The sequence below is a fragment of the Battus philenor genome, unplaced genomic scaffold (assembly GCF_028537555.1).
Source record: "Battus philenor isolate CCGP_79_NKW_IND1 unplaced genomic scaffold, ilBatPhil1.0.hap1 SCAF_11, whole genome shotgun sequence".
Lineage (NCBI taxonomy): Eukaryota > Metazoa > Arthropoda > Insecta > Lepidoptera > Papilionidae > Battus > Battus philenor.
In genome coordinates, this window is record NW_027181673.1 from 1,370,336 (window position 1) to 1,391,624 (window position 21,289).

General features: G+C 33.7%; 1 protein-coding gene across 1 annotated transcript in view; it reads left to right on the top strand.

Annotated features, from left to right (window-relative positions):
- Nucleotides 1-6,594: 6,594 nt before the first annotated feature.
- LOC137930909 (neuroglobin-like) overlaps nt 6,595-21,289 on the top strand; it is a 54,427-nt gene continuing 39,732 nt past the window's right edge. Inside the window, exon 1 of the mRNA XM_068774269.1 lies at nt 6,595-7,021. Coding sequence (XP_068630370.1) covers nt 6,828-7,021 — 194 coding nt within the window. The 5' untranslated portion in view covers nt 6,595-6,827. The remainder of the gene's footprint in view (nt 7,022-21,289) is intronic.

Consider the following 21,289-nt stretch of genomic DNA (forward strand, 5'->3'; position numbering starts at 1 on the left):
TGTGTCATGAGACACATCCGGATAGCGGATAATTTATCCAAGCTCGGAGCAAACTTTCTCAAGGATAAGCAAAATTTATACAACAATAACTTTACATTGGTGAAAAGGGAATTTTCAGAGTTATGGCATATTAAATTAAGATCAACTTTTATAATTATGTTTCGGCCTTTCGTGATGGTGTTAAATATAATAAATGGGATTATGAAGTGGAATAATTATTTCTTGATGCATTACATGTAGGGCTTACAATACCGGAATCCCGGACGATTTTTGTCCGGTATTAAAAACTGATATTTATTCAAAAATACGGGTATTTTGATATTTGTATTATATAATGCAAATTACACAACTACCAACGTTAAATCACTCAACATGTGTTTTACCCTTCCACGGGGCATCTTCAGGAGTTATGTTACACCGATTAGTGCCAAACACAGAGTCAATGGCTAAAGGCTTGATGGCTAATTGTTTGCCGCATACGCATTTATCAACGGGCTGGCGGGCGATGCACTTTGTTGCACGACTACCACTGCATGTGCAGAAGTGGCTTAATGTTGGTCCTTTTCTTACTTAGGATGGACTTCCGTGAAATAACGCCTGATTCCATTAAACAGTCAACCTGTTGATACAACATTTATAGATACTTGAAAATTTTGTAGTTAGCACAACAAGTAATATGAATTTTCTTTTTTACAAATATAATCGTGTATTAGAAATTTTAATGACATAATAATAATTTTTATGTCATCAAGTATTAATTTAAATCAATAATTAAATACCTCTGTATCTCTATTTTAAAATATGATAAGTAATGGAGTTATTAAACTAAGTAGAACTACAAACTTACTTATACTATCAAAAATGAGATTTCTAGACGAAGGAAAGTAATTAACTTAGCCAAGTGAAAAATAACGATATTAGTGAGTCACTTAATAAAGATTGTTCATTAAAAGCCTACAATGTTACTCACTTAAAACAAGTGCTGTACAAAATTTAACATAACTCCACACGTGAGTAGGCGACAAATTATTTTCATACAGACATTGTTAATTTTCCGGACATGTTAACAGACCTCACGTAGATAGTAAATGTCCGGGCCCTTAATTAAGAGGTCACTTGAAAAGGGTACCCTTGAGACAATATAAATGTATCTAATATCGACGCCCGTAATATTCTACAGCGGGAGCTGAAAGCCGCAAATTTTTCATCAAAGTAATAAAACTGAAATGACGTCATGTAAGATTCTTGTCGTGGACTATTATGGTAATATAAAAATGATTAATAATTCTCATGCACTAATACTGTGATTAAAAAGTCATGTGAATTAAAACTCCAGAGCATAATGCAGATAATTTTTTTTTTCTAGGTTGGTATGGCCGTCTATGTCTGTGAAAAGGTTTAATGATCTCCGATTTACACGAGTCTTAGTCAAATGTTGATTTTTAAAAACGCCTTAATCTTCGATTGATACAAAAATCAATATCTCTCCGCAACCACCTTGACCGCTTGATTTGGCTCCGTGCGACTGTTGGCTGTTATAAAACTCAAAACGCCTGTGCTGGAATATACGAAGATTAAAGATTTAAGTAATTATATAACAATTTAATTAGTTTTATTATATATAATAAAATAAAAGAATGAATATTATATAAAAAACAGGAATTTTAAAGGAGTTTTAAAATGTAAACTAAACGATAAAAGAATTAGGCGAAGGAACAGAGGCGATGCGTGTAAGGATTACGAATAAAAGGAACAGTACAAAAGAAAATATGACTGAAAGAAGATGAAGCAATAGAAATTGTGAAGGATGAGAGAGGAGAACAAAAATAAAATAATAAAATAGAATAACTATTGCTAAGTAAAGATCATGTCCCAAATATATAGGAGGAGAACACTGACAAAAAAACTAGTGAGTTTATATAGTTGTTCTATCTAGATAGATTTTAAGTTTTAAAGCTCAACACAAACAGCCTTAAGCACCACGTGACGCCGGATATTACATTAAGGCTAATTTAGCGATAAAAGGCTTTAGTATTTACGGCGCTTTGAACTAGAATCAATTATCTAGGACGTGCGCAAAAGCTTGCCAACAACCTTAGATTAGTCGACTTAATTTAGGATATTACGGTTAATTTCCTTTCCAGAATATTTGAAAATCTGCCCTTATCTGGTAGTCCTGCTGTAGAGGTTAAACTTGCGATCGTAGATCGCGGATTCGATTCCTGGGAATACAGTCTTATATAATTTACACTTGCATTTTAAATGTATAGGATTGCTCAAGAAAAAGGTTTACTGAGGATGGGCAGCAGCGTCCTTTGCGTACAATAATACTACCCTGCTATCGCCAACCCACCTGTCAACCGTGGCAATTATGGTATATGTATCTCCCATATATACACAAATATATCTTTGGGGAAGGTCTGTGACTTACAGAGAGAGTCTAAAAGCTGAAACAATAAAATCTTTTTGATCACCATATTTGGAAGAATTAATTTGCAGGAGATTTCTTATTATTTTATAGCACGCGTCATTACAAATTGATAAGTTTTTGTAACGAGTTCGTATGACGTCATGCCGAAGAAGTTTGAAACGTTTCTTACAAGGAATCTACATTAGAATATTTTTATTTCCAAACCTTAGGGTTTACAATTAAAAAAGTCATTGATTATACATATGATGAATTTAAACGTGTTGTATTGTACAGGACATTTTATTTGAAACAGACGAATGCTTTACTTACCCCGTCATTTTACAGTATGTTCAACAATTAATGATAAAATCATTATTTTGTCATTATTTCTTGGATACTGCTGTAGGCCACATGTACTCCCATTACAACAAACATTTAAAAAAATCGTCAATAATGATAAATTTAAACGCTTTGTATTGTAAAAGACGTTTCATTCGAAATAGTCGAACGCTTTGCTTATTTCGGCATTTCACGGTACGTTCAACAATTAATGATAAATTAATTATTTTATCATCAATTGTTGGATATTGTTGTAGACGGTTAAAACCACAAGTCTTATCATTGCTACTCACATATAGAAAGCAGAAGAAAGAAATGGGCGTCAACGATTCCGAAAAAAAAAACTGAGTTGAATATAGTATTTCAAAAAATCATTAATTGTTGAATATACGTATGTTACAATCGCCAACAGTATACCGGTGCTGGACTTTAAGTTGTGTATAAATAGAATAAACTTTTTCAACCCTAAACAATGTAATCCCCTACCCCTGCCAACCCTCGGGTCCAATTACGTATTTCATATCGTTTGCCTCAATGAATTATAAAACATGAACGTTGGCCTTTTGTTAAAAGCTCAATTACGATCAATGAATATATGTGTACTGCTATTAAAGAATTGACTCAATACAGCCTTAATAAATAAGTTTATTACTTTACACATATACAAATAATTATACTGTCGCATTCCAATAGAAAAAAAATAATAATAAATGCATAGAAATATTTGACATTATTTGTACAGCATGATTGAAAATCGATGTTAAAAAATTTTAAGCTTTTTGCTGACAAATTAGGTATATGTGCAACCCAGCAGTATTTTTCAACCTTTTTATTGCCATTCTCCACCTTCGCCTCTTTATGTAACAAGTATAATTTTTATATTAAAACGAAAGGGTTTAACTCGTATCGAGTCCTCTTTTGAATTGTCTCCCTGAACAATCAAATTGCCACCCTGTGGAGCGTGGGCCCCACATTGGGAAACACTGCTTTAGATGTTTCACATCTAAAGACAACCTTCTTGTATTACAGATTTAATTTCTCTTATTTTTTATTTATTGCTCACATTTTAGATTATTTAAGGAACAAAAATAAACAAAATAAACCTGTTTTGTTTAATAACAAAACATAAGAATGCTCAATAAGAGTTTTCTCAAACAAAGCACTTACACTCGAATTTCTCCGTGAATTTAATATAAATTCATATTACGAAATCTCATATAAATATACAGATGTCTGCGGTGAAGTTTGATGAAGTTAAAATTTCATTTCGTAAATATTTATCCTCTGCGAACAAAATTACATGCGTCATATAGGTTCTTTCGTTTCATATTTATTTACGGTTTTTCACGATGTAATAATGGAATTAAAACATTAATTATATCTTAAAGGCATTATTTATCAATTAATCTAACCGATAGTGCCAATATATATATATATATATATATATATATATATATATATATATATATATATATATATATATATATATATATATATATATATATATATATATATTCTCCTACAGAGTTTGAGTCCCTGCACTTTATATACTAAACATTGTCTTTTCATCTTTCTCAATTTCTTATGTTCTTTCCTTCTGTCCTTCTCAATCTCTTTCTTACCTTCTCTTTCATATCTTCTTTCATATATCCCCTTCCCGCTTTCTCATTCCTATAACACATATTATTACGGTATCACAGTTTATTTGACTTTTATATAAACTTTATTAACATTTTATTTTAATTGTATATTTTAATAATTTTCTTTCCACCTAAACTCTTTTTATATCTAATCTAAAGGATATTACCCCGATAAAACACTTTTTATATTACCTTTAGGCTGCTATGTAAAAGATCGATATAGTAAAATATAATACATCCAGGGTGATTACTTTCAATTGTAAAATCTACGGTATATCTTACCCAAAAATCAATGGTTTCAGAAATACTAAATAACGCAATCATAATGAAATAAGAAGAAACGTTTTCTAAAGCCAGATAACTACATATTAAAATTACTTTTCCCGCAAACTTTTTATTCTTCTCTGCTATCTGATGATGAACATATCTATGGGAAGATACACCATTATGACAACGCTTGGCAGACGGGGTTGGCGATTGCAGTGTAGTATTATGGTGCAAAGGATGCTATTTCCCCTCCTCTGGAAACCTAGAAGCTGTAGCAATCGTATGTAATTAATGCACAGAATGTGATTTATATCAGATTGTATTCCTGGAATCGAACCCGTGTCCTTCGATTGCAAGTCTCAATCCTCTACCGCTGGGACTCATTGTACCATCAAAAGTTACTGGCCTGTAGCATTCCAATTCCAAATTTAATTTATTTAATATACTTCAGAATGATCACTTTTTTCAGGATGATTGGGAAAAATACAAAGCATTTTGTTGACATCTATATTATACATTCACATCTTTAAAGGTTTTAAGCTTATAATTAATCATCCTTTATATAAATTACGCATACAATATAATATACAAGTAAAGTGTAGATAACTTCGTAAATTCTTCTGCCTTATTCCAATTCTCGAACTTTCTACTTTCATCTCACAAGTGAGGAAAGAGCAGTGTTGACAGACCTTTTTAAGGTTCTTAAAAAAGGTATTAGGAAAAACAATAAAAGGCAATGAATTAAATAAAAAAAAGAACTAGAATAATGAAAATAATGAACAAATGTTATAAAATAGCTGATAATAGAAATGTAAATTAAATGCGATATAGATAGTAAGAAAATAAATAAAAATTAAGAATGAATGAATTGTTAAACAAATAATAAACGTAAAATTTGTAAAACACTGGAGGGAAAGCAAAGTAAGTAAGGCGATGTATGGAAGGAACGTATTGAAAGAAATGAGAGACATTGAAAATAACAAAAAATGAGTATGGGAATAAAATTAAAAAAAATAATTATGTAAATAAAAATCTTATCCATCCTCGATAGTGGTTGAACGACGGAACCCTAAAACGAGCCTATAAAAAGAAAGTACCTTCTTTTGAAACACTTAATGGTTTTCAGACACTAATCGGGTAAAATTTATTTCATTATACGCTTTAGATATAAAAAAAGAATAAAGGATTCCGATTTTTAGATATTTAATGGAATCAGGCGTTACCTTGCGGAAGTCCATCCTAAGTAAGAAAAGGACCAATATTTAGCCACTCAACACGTGCTTCACCCCTCCACGGGGCATCTTCAGGAGTTACATTACACCGATTAATGCCAAACACGTAGTTCGCATTGTTTGCCGCATGCGCATTTGTCAGTGGGCTGGCGGGCGGTGCACTTTGTTGCACAACTACCTCTATATGTGCGGAAATGGCTAAACATTGGTCCTTTTCTTACTTCCGATTTTTAGAACTACAAAGTACTAAAAGAATATCAGATGACCGTAGATTTCTCTCATATACTTTTTAATACTTGTTCCACTGAAGTGGATATACGGGGATATTGCTGCATATCACTCACCCAAACCCGCTTAGTTTTTATATCAAATGCTTCAAAATTTAAAACTTTATATATTATTCTTAGCAAGTAGCATCCCATAATTGCAGCAGTAACATGTCCACGGTTGGACACAGGTTTCATCGATAGATTTTAATATAACTGATTGAAAAGTCTGCATCGTGTTTTCTTAGGATCTGTCTCATGTCCTTGTTAATATTTTAATGTGTTAATAAATTGATACATATTAATAAATTCTTCTCTTTATTTGCAGGTAAAAGTCACGTGGTCGTTTTACATCAGAGTATTAGTCAACTGGTTTAACTCAGTGAAAATGTTAAGGTTTAATTTTCCGAATTCAAAACCATCTCTAGCTTACAAAATAAGAGATTCAATTTAAAAAGTGTATGATGTGGTAATGGTATTTCGTCTCAACAACAGAACAGAGCTCAGCGGAAGATATATAAAACAAATGGATATTGTGTAAATAAAAAGTGGTTTTGGCAATGATCAAAGTTCTAAAGTGAAGTGTGTAAGTGTAGAATTATTGAACTGTGAAAGTGAAGTGCAGAAGTGTAGAGTTTAGTAATCCGTGCGTTGTTTATATAATGAAGTGAAGATGGGCTGTCAGTTGGGTAAATTGGCAGCGTCAGAGCGGCGTGGAAACAATGCGGGTCCAGCGTTGGCAGACGGACCTCCTCCAGCCACGGACCCACGGCTTCCACTGACGGCCAAGCAGAAGTATTCCATGCTGGCCTCGTGGAAGGGCATCTCCAGGGCTATGGAGAAGACGGGCATCTGCATGTTTATCAAGTAAGCATAATTTATCAATTTATGACTAATATTTATATATATATATATATATATATATATATATATATATATATATATATATATATATATATATATATACACATTTATAATAATATTAATAACGATATGATAATGCGATGTTATAATCAATACAAAATTTACAATGCTTTTCATTTATTTCTAGCAGGACTCCGTTTGTTGCTACCCAACCAAAAAATAAATTTGACAAAAAAAATATCACGCACATTTTATTCGTCGTTATCAATTATGATATTGCAGCGTTTCGTTGCGTTATGTTATACCATATTACTTATTTTTCAATTTTATGCGTAAAACAATAAACGAAATTTTTTTCCAACGCGTGACCAGGCCTCATAGAGCCCATGTGAGAAAGGCTTCTCCAATGTTATGTCATCATTTGTTCGCTGTTTTCGTTTCAATTCAAATCGGGGTGAACTATCACGGCAACATATGATATTTATTGGAATAACAGTGGCGCCATCTGTCTAAAATTGACCATTTTAACTTAGAAACCTTCACGGGTTCAAGCACAATGACTTTGCTAAAGATCATCACATGATTAAATGCATAGTTTACGACTCTATAAAGGACATACAGACAAACACTCATTTATATACATAAATATATTTATATATATGTATGTGTGTGTTATTTATGACCATTTACATTAACATTAAAATTGTAACTGGATTAAGCTTGTTTGTGAACGAATATGTAAAAGCACGTTCATAAAAAATATTTTATTTTGAATTCCATTTTTAAAATTACACGTGATAGTTTTTTTTTAAATATATTTCGTATATATAATAACGGGTATCATTATAAAACATATCTATCACTTATCTAAATGAGTTTAGAATATTATATATTTATATAAAATTTTACTGTATGTTTTGACTTCGAAAAACAAAGTTTTTGTTGAAAACACTCGATTAAATTAGAATGATTAAGCCTATATCACACCGATATTACATAACAACCAAGTTATCGAAACACTTTAAGTTTAAAGTCAAGAGAATTTTCGTTCATTAAACCTTATAAGTGAAAGTAAACGCTTCTTTGATTATAAACCTCATATAAATGCAAATTGGCTTCTTGAAAACGGAAGACGCGTTATCGGGTGACGCTTTGTTTGGTTTTTCACATAATTTGGACAGACTTGAGTCTATTATGTTAAAGCAAGAATTCACAGATTTTATAATTAAAAGAACGTATACAATATTATGCAATTAATATGAAATTTCACTTAGTTCAATTACACACGGAATATTAACACTAAAAAAAAATGCAAAAAGAAAGAACGGGCGAAGTAAATTGCCACTAGCTGTGCAGGTATTTATTTATTTATTTACTTTATTGGAGATAAACAGTAACAAAAGGCAGTAAGTAAAAACTTAGAAACTTAGAAATATAAAATTAGTTACAATTGTTACCTTATAACTATCTCACTAAGAACATTTAATGATTTATAGTCAAACAATGACAAAATAAATAAAAACATTACTAAACAGGAATTCTGCATAACACAGCAATAATTACGAGTCACAGCAAGCCGTCACGTTCTAATGAGGTTTAAATTGTATTGTGTGTACTCAATAATTTGGATCGAATTTGTCTTTTAAAAGATACGAATGAGCAAGAGAATATATCAAGATCACTGATATATGAATTGTGGAGGTCACACATCCTGTATAAGGGTGCACGTTTATCGATGTTTCTCTTAGCCGTTGATAAAAAAAGAGAGATCTAGAACGCGTTCTTGCTGCAAGAATTTGAAAGTTTACCTCGGACAACAGTTCCGAACAGTTAACATTGCCACCACAAATATTTTTAGTGTAGTGGCATCCATTAGAAAACGTTGATCCTTCAATGATAACATTCGGTGTCTGTTTAAAAACATTTTATAAGAATCCCGGGACTGGACAATTCTGCACATATGTTTAGAGGGTCATCGTTTTCAAAGCAAATCAAGATTACCAATACATGAGTTCTTCTTTGATGGTGAGGAATATGAAAAGAAAGAGGTTTAAGAAAAGGACCAATATTTAGCCACTTCCGCACATGCAGTGGTAGTCGTGCAATAAAGTGCACCGCCCGCCAGCCCGCTGATAAATGCGTATGCGGCAAACAATGCGAATCACACAACCGCCACCGCCAAATTACTCAACACGTGTTTCACCCCTCCACGGGGTCTCCACAGATTTTCTGTGTTTGGCACTAATCGGTGTAACAAAACTCCTGAAGTAAGTGGCTAAATATTGGTCCTTTTCTTACTTAGGATGGACTTCCGCAAGATAACGCCTGATTCCATTAAATATAAATAGAAAGGGGTTTTACATGTCTTCTTCTTCTTTTCAGCCTTTGGTCGTTCACTGCAAGGTATACGCTTCCTCTTAGATCGTCACGATGTCCGGTCTTCCTCTGTCTGCGTCCATCAACTTTAACTATATCATTAGTTCACCTACTGGACTGAGGATTGAAAATGCCGTTATATAAGAACTCAACTCTTCTAGTTTCTGTTAAATTCAGCTTAGAATTCTTCTCATTACGTACTCAATTGGTGATATCATCACAATCATGTAAGCTGATGTCAAAGATGACCACCCTGACCTCTGATGAAGATAATCATGTCGTCGTTTCACCTAGTAAGGAGCCAAACCACGCCGCGTCTGGTGACTCGAAATCCTTTTGGTAATCCAAAGGCCGTCAATTGTACCAGCGATGTGCCGCTTCCACTTTAGACGACCAATTCTTCGAGCTAGGTCGATGATTTCGGTTCTTTTACGGATCTCATTGCTGATTCTATATCGCAGCGAAACTCCGAGCATAGCATAATTTTTTTTTCTTATCGCCCCCGCTATTGTGAGGTTCTCGTATTTCTAATTTATTTCTGGGATAGGGATTTTATTTTTTCTTTTTTAATAATTTTTTCATTAAATATTCTTATTTTCGCACTCTTCTTTCATGCATCTCAGGTTTTTTCGTGTTTTCCCTTTGTTCCTGCAATTCATCTACCTTTACCTTCTATGCCTATCTTTCATCTTGTCAATTTTACGTCTCTTTATTTTATTATTCTTTCTACAAACTTATTTAAATCTTATTTATTTTTATTTACATGCTTTTTCATTTTTACAATATTTCTTACATTCTAACCTTTATTTCTATGAATTACATTTTCCCTGATTTTTCTGCAAAACTTGAGTAAGTTTTAAAAAAAAAGAGGTTATCGTCATCTGTGCAAGTATGATTCCTAAACTTATTTTGATACACACATATATGTGTGTGTACTTGTGTGTACACACACACAGATATATGTACATATATGTACATATATCTGTGTGTGTGTGTACATTACAGGTGGTTTTTATCTTAGTGATTATTTTCCTTCTCAATTTGATTTTACTTGACATTTTTGGTTTCACCTACTTTCATTTATTTATCTATAAACCACCCAAATGCTTAACAAGTAGAAAGTGAACCTTCAAAACAACCCTTCAAAACAGGTAGAAAAAACATGTAAAAAATAGGTATGATAAAATGCCTTTTGCTTAAGTTCGTTGTTATAAATAAATTTTATATGAAATGACAAATAAATAAATAAATATTATTTCATTAGGGATAATAATGAAATTCACAAATTTTCATATATTAAATATGAAGAAAATTTAAATTTCCTCATCAAGTAAAACAAACCGCTTACGACTGAGAATAAAGACATGAATGGAGTCGATTACGAAAAGTTTCGAGTCTTGCCCGCGGCGCGGTAATACAGAAAGTTATTCGAGTCGCGCGGATATAAATGTCTGAAGACGAACTCTGGTGTTTTAATTATAATTTTTAATTAGTTATGATTTAACTCGCGTTCACGACACATAGTTAAGGCTTTGAATTGAATATTGTATTAAATTAAAAATGTAAAAACGATTTATGAAACTAACTGCAAATGGACTCAACACACGTATTGAACCTGATACAAGTTTGATAAAAATCTGATTAAGTTTCTCTTGGACTTTTCCCGAATGCATTTGAAACCCACGCAGCTATTTTATTTTAAGCTAAAATATGCTATTGTAGTGGAGAAAATTGTGCATCTGTTTTGACTCTTCTAGTATAATTGTTTTAAAAGAAATATTATATTGTAGTATGAACTATCTAAAATTTATATATTTTTTTTTAAATGGTGCCCGCTCTTGGGGACCTCCCCTTCGACCCCTAATTTTATAGGAACAGGGTTTTATATATCTTTATTATTTTTTCACATCTGTTTTTTATTTCTATTCTTTGCTTCCATACTTTATATTATCTTTCTCTTCGTTCTTTCACTCTACAGTTCTATTTGTCTTTCTCTTCCATTCCGTTCCATTCATTCATCACCAAACACTGCAGTTATGTAATAGACATGGTGTAATGGACATGGTAGGTTGTATTTAATTTCTGCTTATATACTCTAGAAATTTTCTGAGTTATTACTGTAAAGAGATTTTACTGGAATTAAATTTCTCTCTCTACTGGAAAAAAATCTCTTAATTCTTCTGTGCGCTATATAGTCTGTGTACTGCTATTGTCTACGGATCTCCTCGGCGCCGATTCGACATCATAGATATACCGAATAAATCTCTCATCCTTTATTTATAGGAATTTTTTATATTTTTCTTACTGATTAATAAATTAAAAAATTATTCATACAGGCAAAACTAATCGTCTTCACAAATTATTATTTAAAATATAAGTTTAACATAGTTTTATGTTATTACCATATTTAATATCAAGTTTATGCGGAGCAAAAACCGCGTCAGCTACAGTCCTCTCCGGTGGCTCTAAACAAGTTAAATTCAGTATTCTAGGTCAACAGAAGCTGTTGTAGTCTCGGCGGGAATGACACGTTTCAATGTACAAAGAGTTTGCGTTCAATAATAGAGAATGCTTTAACCATTTCATAGCTTTTGTGTAGACGTATGCTCCATTTTGAGCGTTTAGAATGATATGACACAGGAAACCAAGTGAAAAGGCACCTGGAGAGTTCCGTGGTTATACCAGCGTACTATTTAGGACGTCCATCATGGACATATGTGGGTAAATGAAGGTCTACAGACAATTCTGGATATAACAATGAGGAAATTCGTAGAGAAGACAAAGTAATCTTTTTTTTGCTCTTGGAGAAATCCTGCATCATAATTATGGCACAAAGTGTGAATTATATAAGACTGTATCGAGAAACGAATCCGTAAACTTGCGTAAGACCAGTTTTCTCTTACGCGAGCGTTGTACTCGTATTTGCGCACGCTGCTCTCGCCAACCTCAACACTCTACATACACTCCTAAACCGTTTCTCTTGGATAGCAACCGGATTAGTTCTAGCGCAATGTAAACCTCCACAGCGACCTCAAACTCCCCACGGTCCAAGAGTTCTTTCTGGCTTGCTCAAAAACTTACTTTCAGTCGGCTTCTGCACACGTCAACTCTCCCCCCACACGTCAGTACAGACCAAGAGACGTCTTAAAGACGTTCTCCTCACGCCCATCAGGAGATTCCCACAGAACACTCACCACACCGCACCCGCTGCAGACACTCACAACACCGCAAGCGCAAACCACTCAGCATCATCAGCAACCACTGCACCTGCAACACTCCACACAGGTCGTCGCGTTTTACACAACAAAACCAAACACTATCCACCATGTCACAACACATTTTTAGATATCGGCCGCCCGCTCCGTAACTGCGAACAGCGTGGGCGGACCGTGGTTGGATCCAGATCCCTCTTCGGCTCGCCTATGGTCCACGCTGCCGTCCCAACCCGCAAGCACACTCCAGCAACACACCCCGTCAAACCTCTACTCGCAAAGAGCCTTGGCAACGTGCGACCATCACCGTAAAACTTGTAGGCGCCTCACCAGCTTTAGTTTTTAGTTTGTAGTTCTAGAACTCAGCTCCAATGAAGCTGTAAAAGCCTTAGGACTAACAGCATTAACATCAACAGAGAAAAAGCAAAAGAACGAAACCGCGACCATTGATCACAAGTCTAAGTCCTTTGGGATACCACAGCAGCAAAGAAAATCTTTGCTGTATCCTAAACAGTATATTCAGGATTAAAAACTTTCCGATTCGTATCTCGAACGTTTTTAAGCTACAAATGCGATGAGCTTAAAGCTGAAAGCTGTATAGAGTCCGAGGCGACGCAATGAATAAAGATCACGGCTGAGCTTCCAATACCCGAGTGCGGTCCGAGGAAAAAATTCATTAAGTTAATTAAGGTTTCAGAGCCGATGTTTTCTTTATTAGCAAGTTACTGCTCACTTTTTTATGTAACTTAATTTATACTTAGGATTCATATAATAATCTTATTTATGTATATTTATTACTAATGTCAGCAAATGAACATCGTTACAGGGTGATCGCTTAAACGTGAAAAAGCTTTTCATGAATAAATTTATAGCTTATTTATCAGCAAAGACATTTATAGCTTTAATATATATTACAGTCACCCTGTATAGAGTGATCACTCTGAAATTAGTTTGTAATATGACAATATAATAACTTCTAGCAGTAAAAAATCTACACAGAGAGAAGTAGAATTTATTTTTCTGGACTCACTTATTCAGGATAGGGTGTAGATATTAGCAACACTTCTTTGTTGAAATACCTATTTCCAGTCATCCTGTATAGATCTTGTATATAAAAGATTTAAAGGGACAAACATTTAGCTCAATTTTCAGCAAAAATTATAAAGCTTGTATACCTATTTTTAATCACGCTGTATAAAGTATTCACTCTGAAATATTTTATGTAATATATATTTTACTGTTTGAAAGCGATACGCCTATAATTTTTACCTGTACAAAAGCTGCAGAGTCGGATACTTAACAATTATAAATTTTAATGTGTAGTAATCTGAATTTTGAAAATAATTTTTCTTACCATATTATCATAATGTTATGTATTATTTCTGAACTCATTTATTTTGGATAGGTTATATATATTAGCAAAATTTTTCTATTTATACAGAGTGTTTGAAAATAGATACATAAGCTTTTAAGAGAGATACGTATAGCTCATTTGTCAGCAAAACACCAATGCACACCAATTTCAATTTCCAATCTTTCTGCTTAAAGTAAGAAAGGACCAATATTTAGCCATTTCCGCACATGCAGTGGTAGTCGTGCATCGTACAGAGACTGTGTTTGGCACTGATCGGTGTAACATAACTCCTGAAGATGCCCCGAGGAGTGGTGAAACACGTGTTGAGTGGTTTAACGGTGGCAGTTGTGTAATTCGCATTATTTACCGCATACGTATGTATCAGCGGGCTGGCGGGCGGTGCACTTTGTTGCTAAAACTATTTATGTTTTGGATATTCACCCATTAAAAGTTTTTACATCTATTATTACATTTCCTGTCATGGCAATACATATTTATATTTCACAAATCGTACTTATAATGCATTATTTATTACTGTATCATGTCAGAAATAAATTAGTAACAAAAACCAAAATCATACTGCTGAAAACATAAGTATAATACATGTTTAGTAAGATAATATTTTATCTCATTCCACCACTCGAAGCAACGGTTTAAATGATAGAAACAATAAAATAAAAACAAAGTTGCCTACAAACGTAACGTGAAACTTGTGAGAACTCATTAAAGCAAGTTCTCCCTTTCACAGGGATGTTTATTGTTGTTAAAATTAATAAAGTGTGTCTCTAAGACAAGCACATGAGCGGTGTAGTTTGAAATTATTATTTATTTTATATTGTTACGTACTGTGGGTTCTGACCCGGAATAAAACACCACTGGTTCACAAGGAGTCCTTTATTCACAAATCAGAAGGTCACCCTACTATAACACTAAGTATACTTGCGCTCAGTCCAAACTTCGTTTCCAGTGATTAGGATAGGAAAAAACAAAACTAATATATAATGTACTACGTCTAAAAATATAACTACACGATATTAAGTAGTATTAAAAATGTCATAGATCATCATTGTGCAGTGATAGCTCAGCGGTAGAGGACTTGAATTTGCGATCGTGGGTCGAGGGTTTGATTCCCGAGATACAATTCTATTTAGTTCACTCTAAGTATTAATTATATAAGAATGCCACTGTTCACGAAAAAGTTTCCAGAGGATGGGCAGCAACGATTACCAGTTTCGGTTGCAGAAAAGGATCGAAGGAAAACATTGCCTCACCAGTGAATAATATAGAAAGTTCCTAGCCTTCTGCAGGATGGTCATAGAACCTTCGATAAGAGTCAATAGTTAAAAGATATAATTTAAATAAAACAGAAAAATAAAAGAAGAGCGATATTAAACTGTGATATACATAATAAGGAAACAAAATATTTAATGGAATCAGGAGTTACCTTGCGGAAGTCCATCCTAAGTAAGAAAATGACCAATATTTACCCACTTCCGCACATGCAGTGGTAGACGTGCAACAAAGTGCACCGCCCGCCAACCTAGAGCCAGATTGACTCTGTGTTTGACACTAATCGGTGTAACATAACTCCTGAAGATGCCCCGTCGAGGGGTGAAACACGTGTTGAGTGCTTTAACAGTGGCAGTTGTGTAATTCGCATTGTTTGCCGCATACGCATTTATCAGCGGGCTGGCGGGCGGTGCATTTTGTTACACGACCACCACCGCATGTGCGGAAGTGGCTAAATATTGGTCCTTTTCTTACTAAGGAAACAAAATTATTTTAATATTAAACTAAGAATTACAATCCTGCAGAGAAGGCGATGGAATTGAGGTGATGTATGAAAAGGAATGCAAGATATTTTGAAGGGAAAAAAGGAACAAATAGAAAATATTAAGAAGGATCAGAGAGGAGCATGACAACAATAATATTCAGTGAAATATTATTTATTGTATAAATCGTCCCTGCTTTACCGTGGTAGGGGAAAACGAAAGGTCCCCAAAAAACGGAGGTCACATTAAACAATGAACGCACAATGGTTCGTCCCCTTTTGTTTAATTATTAATTACAGAGCAATTAAATATTATTTCGCGTCTTATTGTTCAGTAATTAATGTTTAGATAAACGCCAACATAATTACGTGTGCACAGCACTTACCATAATTATACAATAAGCGTACCTATAAATACAGACTACAAGAAAACAACACCTAAATAGTAATAAAAAATTCTTTCCCTTCTATATAGTATTTTGTTAACCCGCTTACTCCCTCTTACCTTAAATCTAGATTACCTTACTTACGTAACTTACACGATACGTTGCTTAGATCATCATGGAACTTGAAATTGACTATGCCTGCTCATTCTACTATGTTTATGGAGAAATCTTTAACTGTTGTCGCTGTCATGTTATGGAATGAGCTACCAGCACTAAATGAATGCGCTAAATCGCTTTTAGCATTTAAATAAATGGTAAAAGAGCATTTTCTTTATATATATGTATGTATATTTGTATACAAATGTATGAATTAGAATGCATATATGTACATCCAAAACTGCCATCACCTCTATGTATCTCATCTCGATCCAAAAGTTGTCTGGTAGAGATCGCCGCGTGTACCATATGAATTTTTTCTTTTTTTCTCTATTTATTGTCTATGATCTATAAAAAAAAGTATTGATAAATAAATAAAAAATAAAAATGGTAAGGTGAATAATCTGTCATTGAATAAATGAAAAGTATAAGCAAAAATTGTAAATAAAGATACCAAATTAATATATACTGAGAAATAAGAACAGATGTAAGTAAGAATGTGGACGAGAAAAGAAAGGCGACGTGTGAAAGATCAGAACTTGAAGAATGAAAGATTTTGTTAAGGGTAAAAGAAAAGAATGGAGAAAAAGCAATAAAAATAAAAAAATTGAAAAATTAACTACACTCGCATTTTAACTTCCCTGTCCCAAACAATGTAAGGAAACGAAATAAAAAAGTACAATAAAAAATATGCGTAAATAATTAATGTCGTACCTTTTTTAGCTGTTGACGTGCCTACTTGAAATAAATAGTACATCTATAGTCTTAAAGATTATCATCATAAAAAGTAACACTCAACTCGTTACTCGTGCCAAACAAAAGCCTAAACCCCTTGTGGTGAGGGAGTTCTGGATTAAACAAAAAAGGAACACTACTGTCGAAGTTCACTGAACATCCCTCTTTAATATGAGAATTATTTAGAATCTTTGCAAAATATAAACTAGTCATATTTTGTAGATCCAATCTCGTTTTTTTCAGTCAATAAGTATTATTATTGTCATATTTTTCTCTATTTTTATTATCATCCATTAATTTCTCTTTTTTTCCTCAACAATATTTATCATAACTTTTCTTACCTTAACTTTTATCAGAAAAACTACAACTCACAGCACAGTAAATACTTTTATTCCATTTTCCATTCTTTTAATACTCATATAGGCCAACTAGCGTAGTTTCCATTAGACAAATTATCTCTTAGATGGTTATCGAACGAGTGACCGAGCTCCCGACTCAATAATCAAAACGCTGTTTCAACCCCACCACTCTCAATCCCTTTTATCGGAAGTCATCACAAAAGGGTGACGGGGTCGTATAGTATTTCCATTTAAGGAAAATAAAACTACCTTTTATAAAATTATTATACTTTCGTATATTGTCTCACTTTTATCACCTTGTCAGCAGAAACCAACATTTACATTTTCATTTATTTTTGTATGTTAATTTAGACTTCTTACATTTATCTACCTTAGATTAATATTTATATATCTATTATGGAGTATTTTTGGTGGACTTTTAATATTATCATCGTTTATTATCACTTTATTTCCATTTTTGTTTTATTTAAATTATTTCAATTATGACTTTTATTTGCTTGCTCTTATCGTGGGTTCTATGACCATCGTACAGAACTCTAGGAAGATCTGGCGATTTTCCTTCTTGATCACTTGTGAGGCTATGGTTTCCTCCTCGATCCAATTTTGCAACCGAAACGGGTAATCTGTCTCTGTCTGTCTCATCTTCTTCTTTTCAGCCGTTGGACGCTAGCTGCATGGCAATATCACCCACGGTGACTGCATCCAGCTACTTCCTGTGACCCTAACTTCGTCTTCGGTCCACCAACCCAAGCTTTGTCTACCGGCTCGAAGTCACCGCTCGAGAACCTTTTGGCTCCAACGGCTAGCGATGTGCCCCTCCTATTGCCATTTCAGACGAGCAATTCTTCCACGGATCTTCTCATTTTCGAAAATAGCACCCTCCATTGCTCTTTGGGTCACAAATATTTAATGGAATCAGGCATTACCTTCCATAAGTCCATCCTAAGTAATAAAAGGACCAATATTTAGCCACTTCCACACATGCAGTGGTAGTCGTGCAACAAAGTGCACCGCCGGCCAGCCCGCTGATAAACAAAAACTGCCACCGTTAAATCACTCAACTCGTGTTTCACCCCTCCACGGGGCATCTTCATGAGTTAACTTACACCGATTAGTGCCAAACACAGAGTAAGTATTCTGACGGTGCACTTTGTTGCACGAGCATTTGTCACCTTGAGCCCATTTTTGAAGCCCGTCGTCCAATCTAATATTAATCAATTTACGTACTTACCGACTTTTTATCTCTAAGAAGACACTGATTAAACAAAAACTATTATCTTTAGGAATGCTGTTCTTAATTACAAGATATGTTCGAATAATGATCATGTAGATGAGAAATACCGTCGGTTTTTATAGCACGTAACAGACAGCCGTTTCAGTCAAACATGAGAAGTGACATATATGTATATATATGCGACCACATATATACACGCGACCTTAACAAAGTGTACTCTGGAATAAGAAGTCGTAAAAAGTAACAAACATTAAAATAAATTTGGATTTATGCAGATTAAATTTCAAAGAAATTGCTTATCTTGTTAAATTTATGACGATGTTTTTCTTTAGCTTGTTAGCTTGTTCTAAGCGTAACTAACTTAGCTACTTAAAACTTTCTTGAAGTTATACATCTACATATATTAATAAAAATTACTGGTGTAGTGCTGTCATGAAAGGCTTAAAATTTTAGGCACTTTAGGTATATTGTGAAAAATTTTAACAATATATGAACGACACTATAGTACAGATAAAAGCAATTCGATACATAGGCCTAAGTCGGACAGACGATCGAGTGCAGATACGAGATTGACTTTTACTTTGCACGTTTAACGTCACCCACATCTCTCGCTTAAACAAGAGTCGCATATCTAATGTTTTTTTAAACACGTAGTGTCCTGTACTACCTATTTGTATCATATAATACTTTTTTACTAGTTTCTTGACATTTTACTTACGCAAAAACTTGAAAAAGCTTCTTAACTTACTTCACTATAACAGTTTTACGCATTTGACAGTTCTTCTTTAACCTCACATATGCCAATTCGCACGCAGCAAAAGTAGTGTTATTTTACTTACGCAAAAACTTGAAAAAGCTTCTTAACTTACTTGACTATAAAAGTTTACGCATTTGACAGTTCTTCTTAAACCTCACATAAACTAATTCGCACACCAAAAAAATTTAATTCTCGCGTAACATGCAACTCATATTTAATCAATAAACAAAGCGATGGTTCTGAAATATTTTACACAATTTTTTGGACAATTTGTCAATACGCCCCAATACTGCTACTACAGATGGGCGATTCTGAGAGATTTTTTTAATATTTTCTTATCCGCCATTGACCAACTAGCTTGATGGAAGATGAAACACACAGTCTAAATTGGTACCTGTTCACTCTGACCCTGAAGAGACCTGGGTTATAATTCGAAATAAAGAAGCCGGCTGGTCGTTCCATACTCAGGCTGCGCGGATCAGAAACATTGAGTCGAAACTTGGTACACTTTCACATCTACGTACGTTGGTGTCTCTGTTCATCGAACAATATATTTCTTCAGCGCTGTCAAGCCTGCGTAGTTTCTCGCCGGCACTTGTCAACTGCCTTCCGAGTTGGTGGTAGCTTCCAGTAGGGACAACAATGTCGACATTTATGTTGACAGACGCTTTAAAAGTGGTTTTTTTTATGGCCCCCGCTATTGGAGGCCTCTCGTACCCCTAATTTGTTGGGATCAGGGTCTTTGTTTACAAATAAGTTTTCCAATTTTTTATCTTAATTATTCACTCACTTTCATTCTTCTCAATTTCTTTTGTTCTTACCTTTTTTTCCTTCACAATATTTTTCATTTTGTTCTTTCATTCCTTCTTGCTTTCATCGCTTTCCTTCCATCATCTTATTACTCTTAGGTGGCTAGGTACATATCTTTTATGTTCAAAAGTGGTTGAATTGGTCTAATATTTCAGCGATAGAAAATAGAAATTGTCCTGGAATTATTTCAAAAAGAGAGCCAAGAGAAGTGACTGGAATAGTCCAATAGGCAAATTGAAATGACATTAGGAAACCACACACAATAGCCACATGGAGTGAAGATATTAATGCGTGGAATCAAATGTTTTGATGCTCCCTCGAGAAGCTAATTATTATCGCGCACTCTTTATAAAACTATATTTGTAAAGAGCAACTGTTGAGTTTCTAGCCGGCTCTTAGCAGAACTTCCTTCCAGTAGCTTGCTGTAGTAACAACAATGCCGACATTTTGTTTATACGATTCGAAAGTGCTTGTAAAAAGCTATTCGAAATAAAGAATATTTTAAATTTGATTTTGATACACAAATATCTATACGCAAACAGCGTCTTGTTTTAACAATTGTTCAATATTTCTTACTAAAATTATATTTAACAATATATTTTGATTTAAATTGAAAAAAAAATTCGCTCACCCAGAAACATTTAAATAACTCTTGTATCTCTTATTTCACATTTGCTCGTCATAAAGAACATTCTAGAAATATTTTTAACAAATTCTATTTTAATGAAAATTTTTAAAAAAATTACCATGCTCGCATACCAAGAAATACATAAATAACTCTATCTTTTTTTCATATTTTGCGCATCATTCTGAACATTCTAGAAATATTTTCCACGCGAGTTCATATTTACACAGAGCTCCATATGAAGCGAATGTACAAATATTCTATTAAAATATACACGTCGTACTCTATTGATATTTTTCATGTCGCATTATGGATAACATTTTTGTTGTTGTGTTTATACAGCTGTAAATGTGTATATCATTTTCAGAAATAATATTTAACGCGGAAATATGTTTAAAGACATATATTCCCAATCACCCTGTATTTAGTGATCACTGTGAAATATACCATTTAAGTTTTTCTTTATTTTTCTATCGGAATGCGACAAGAAAATTAC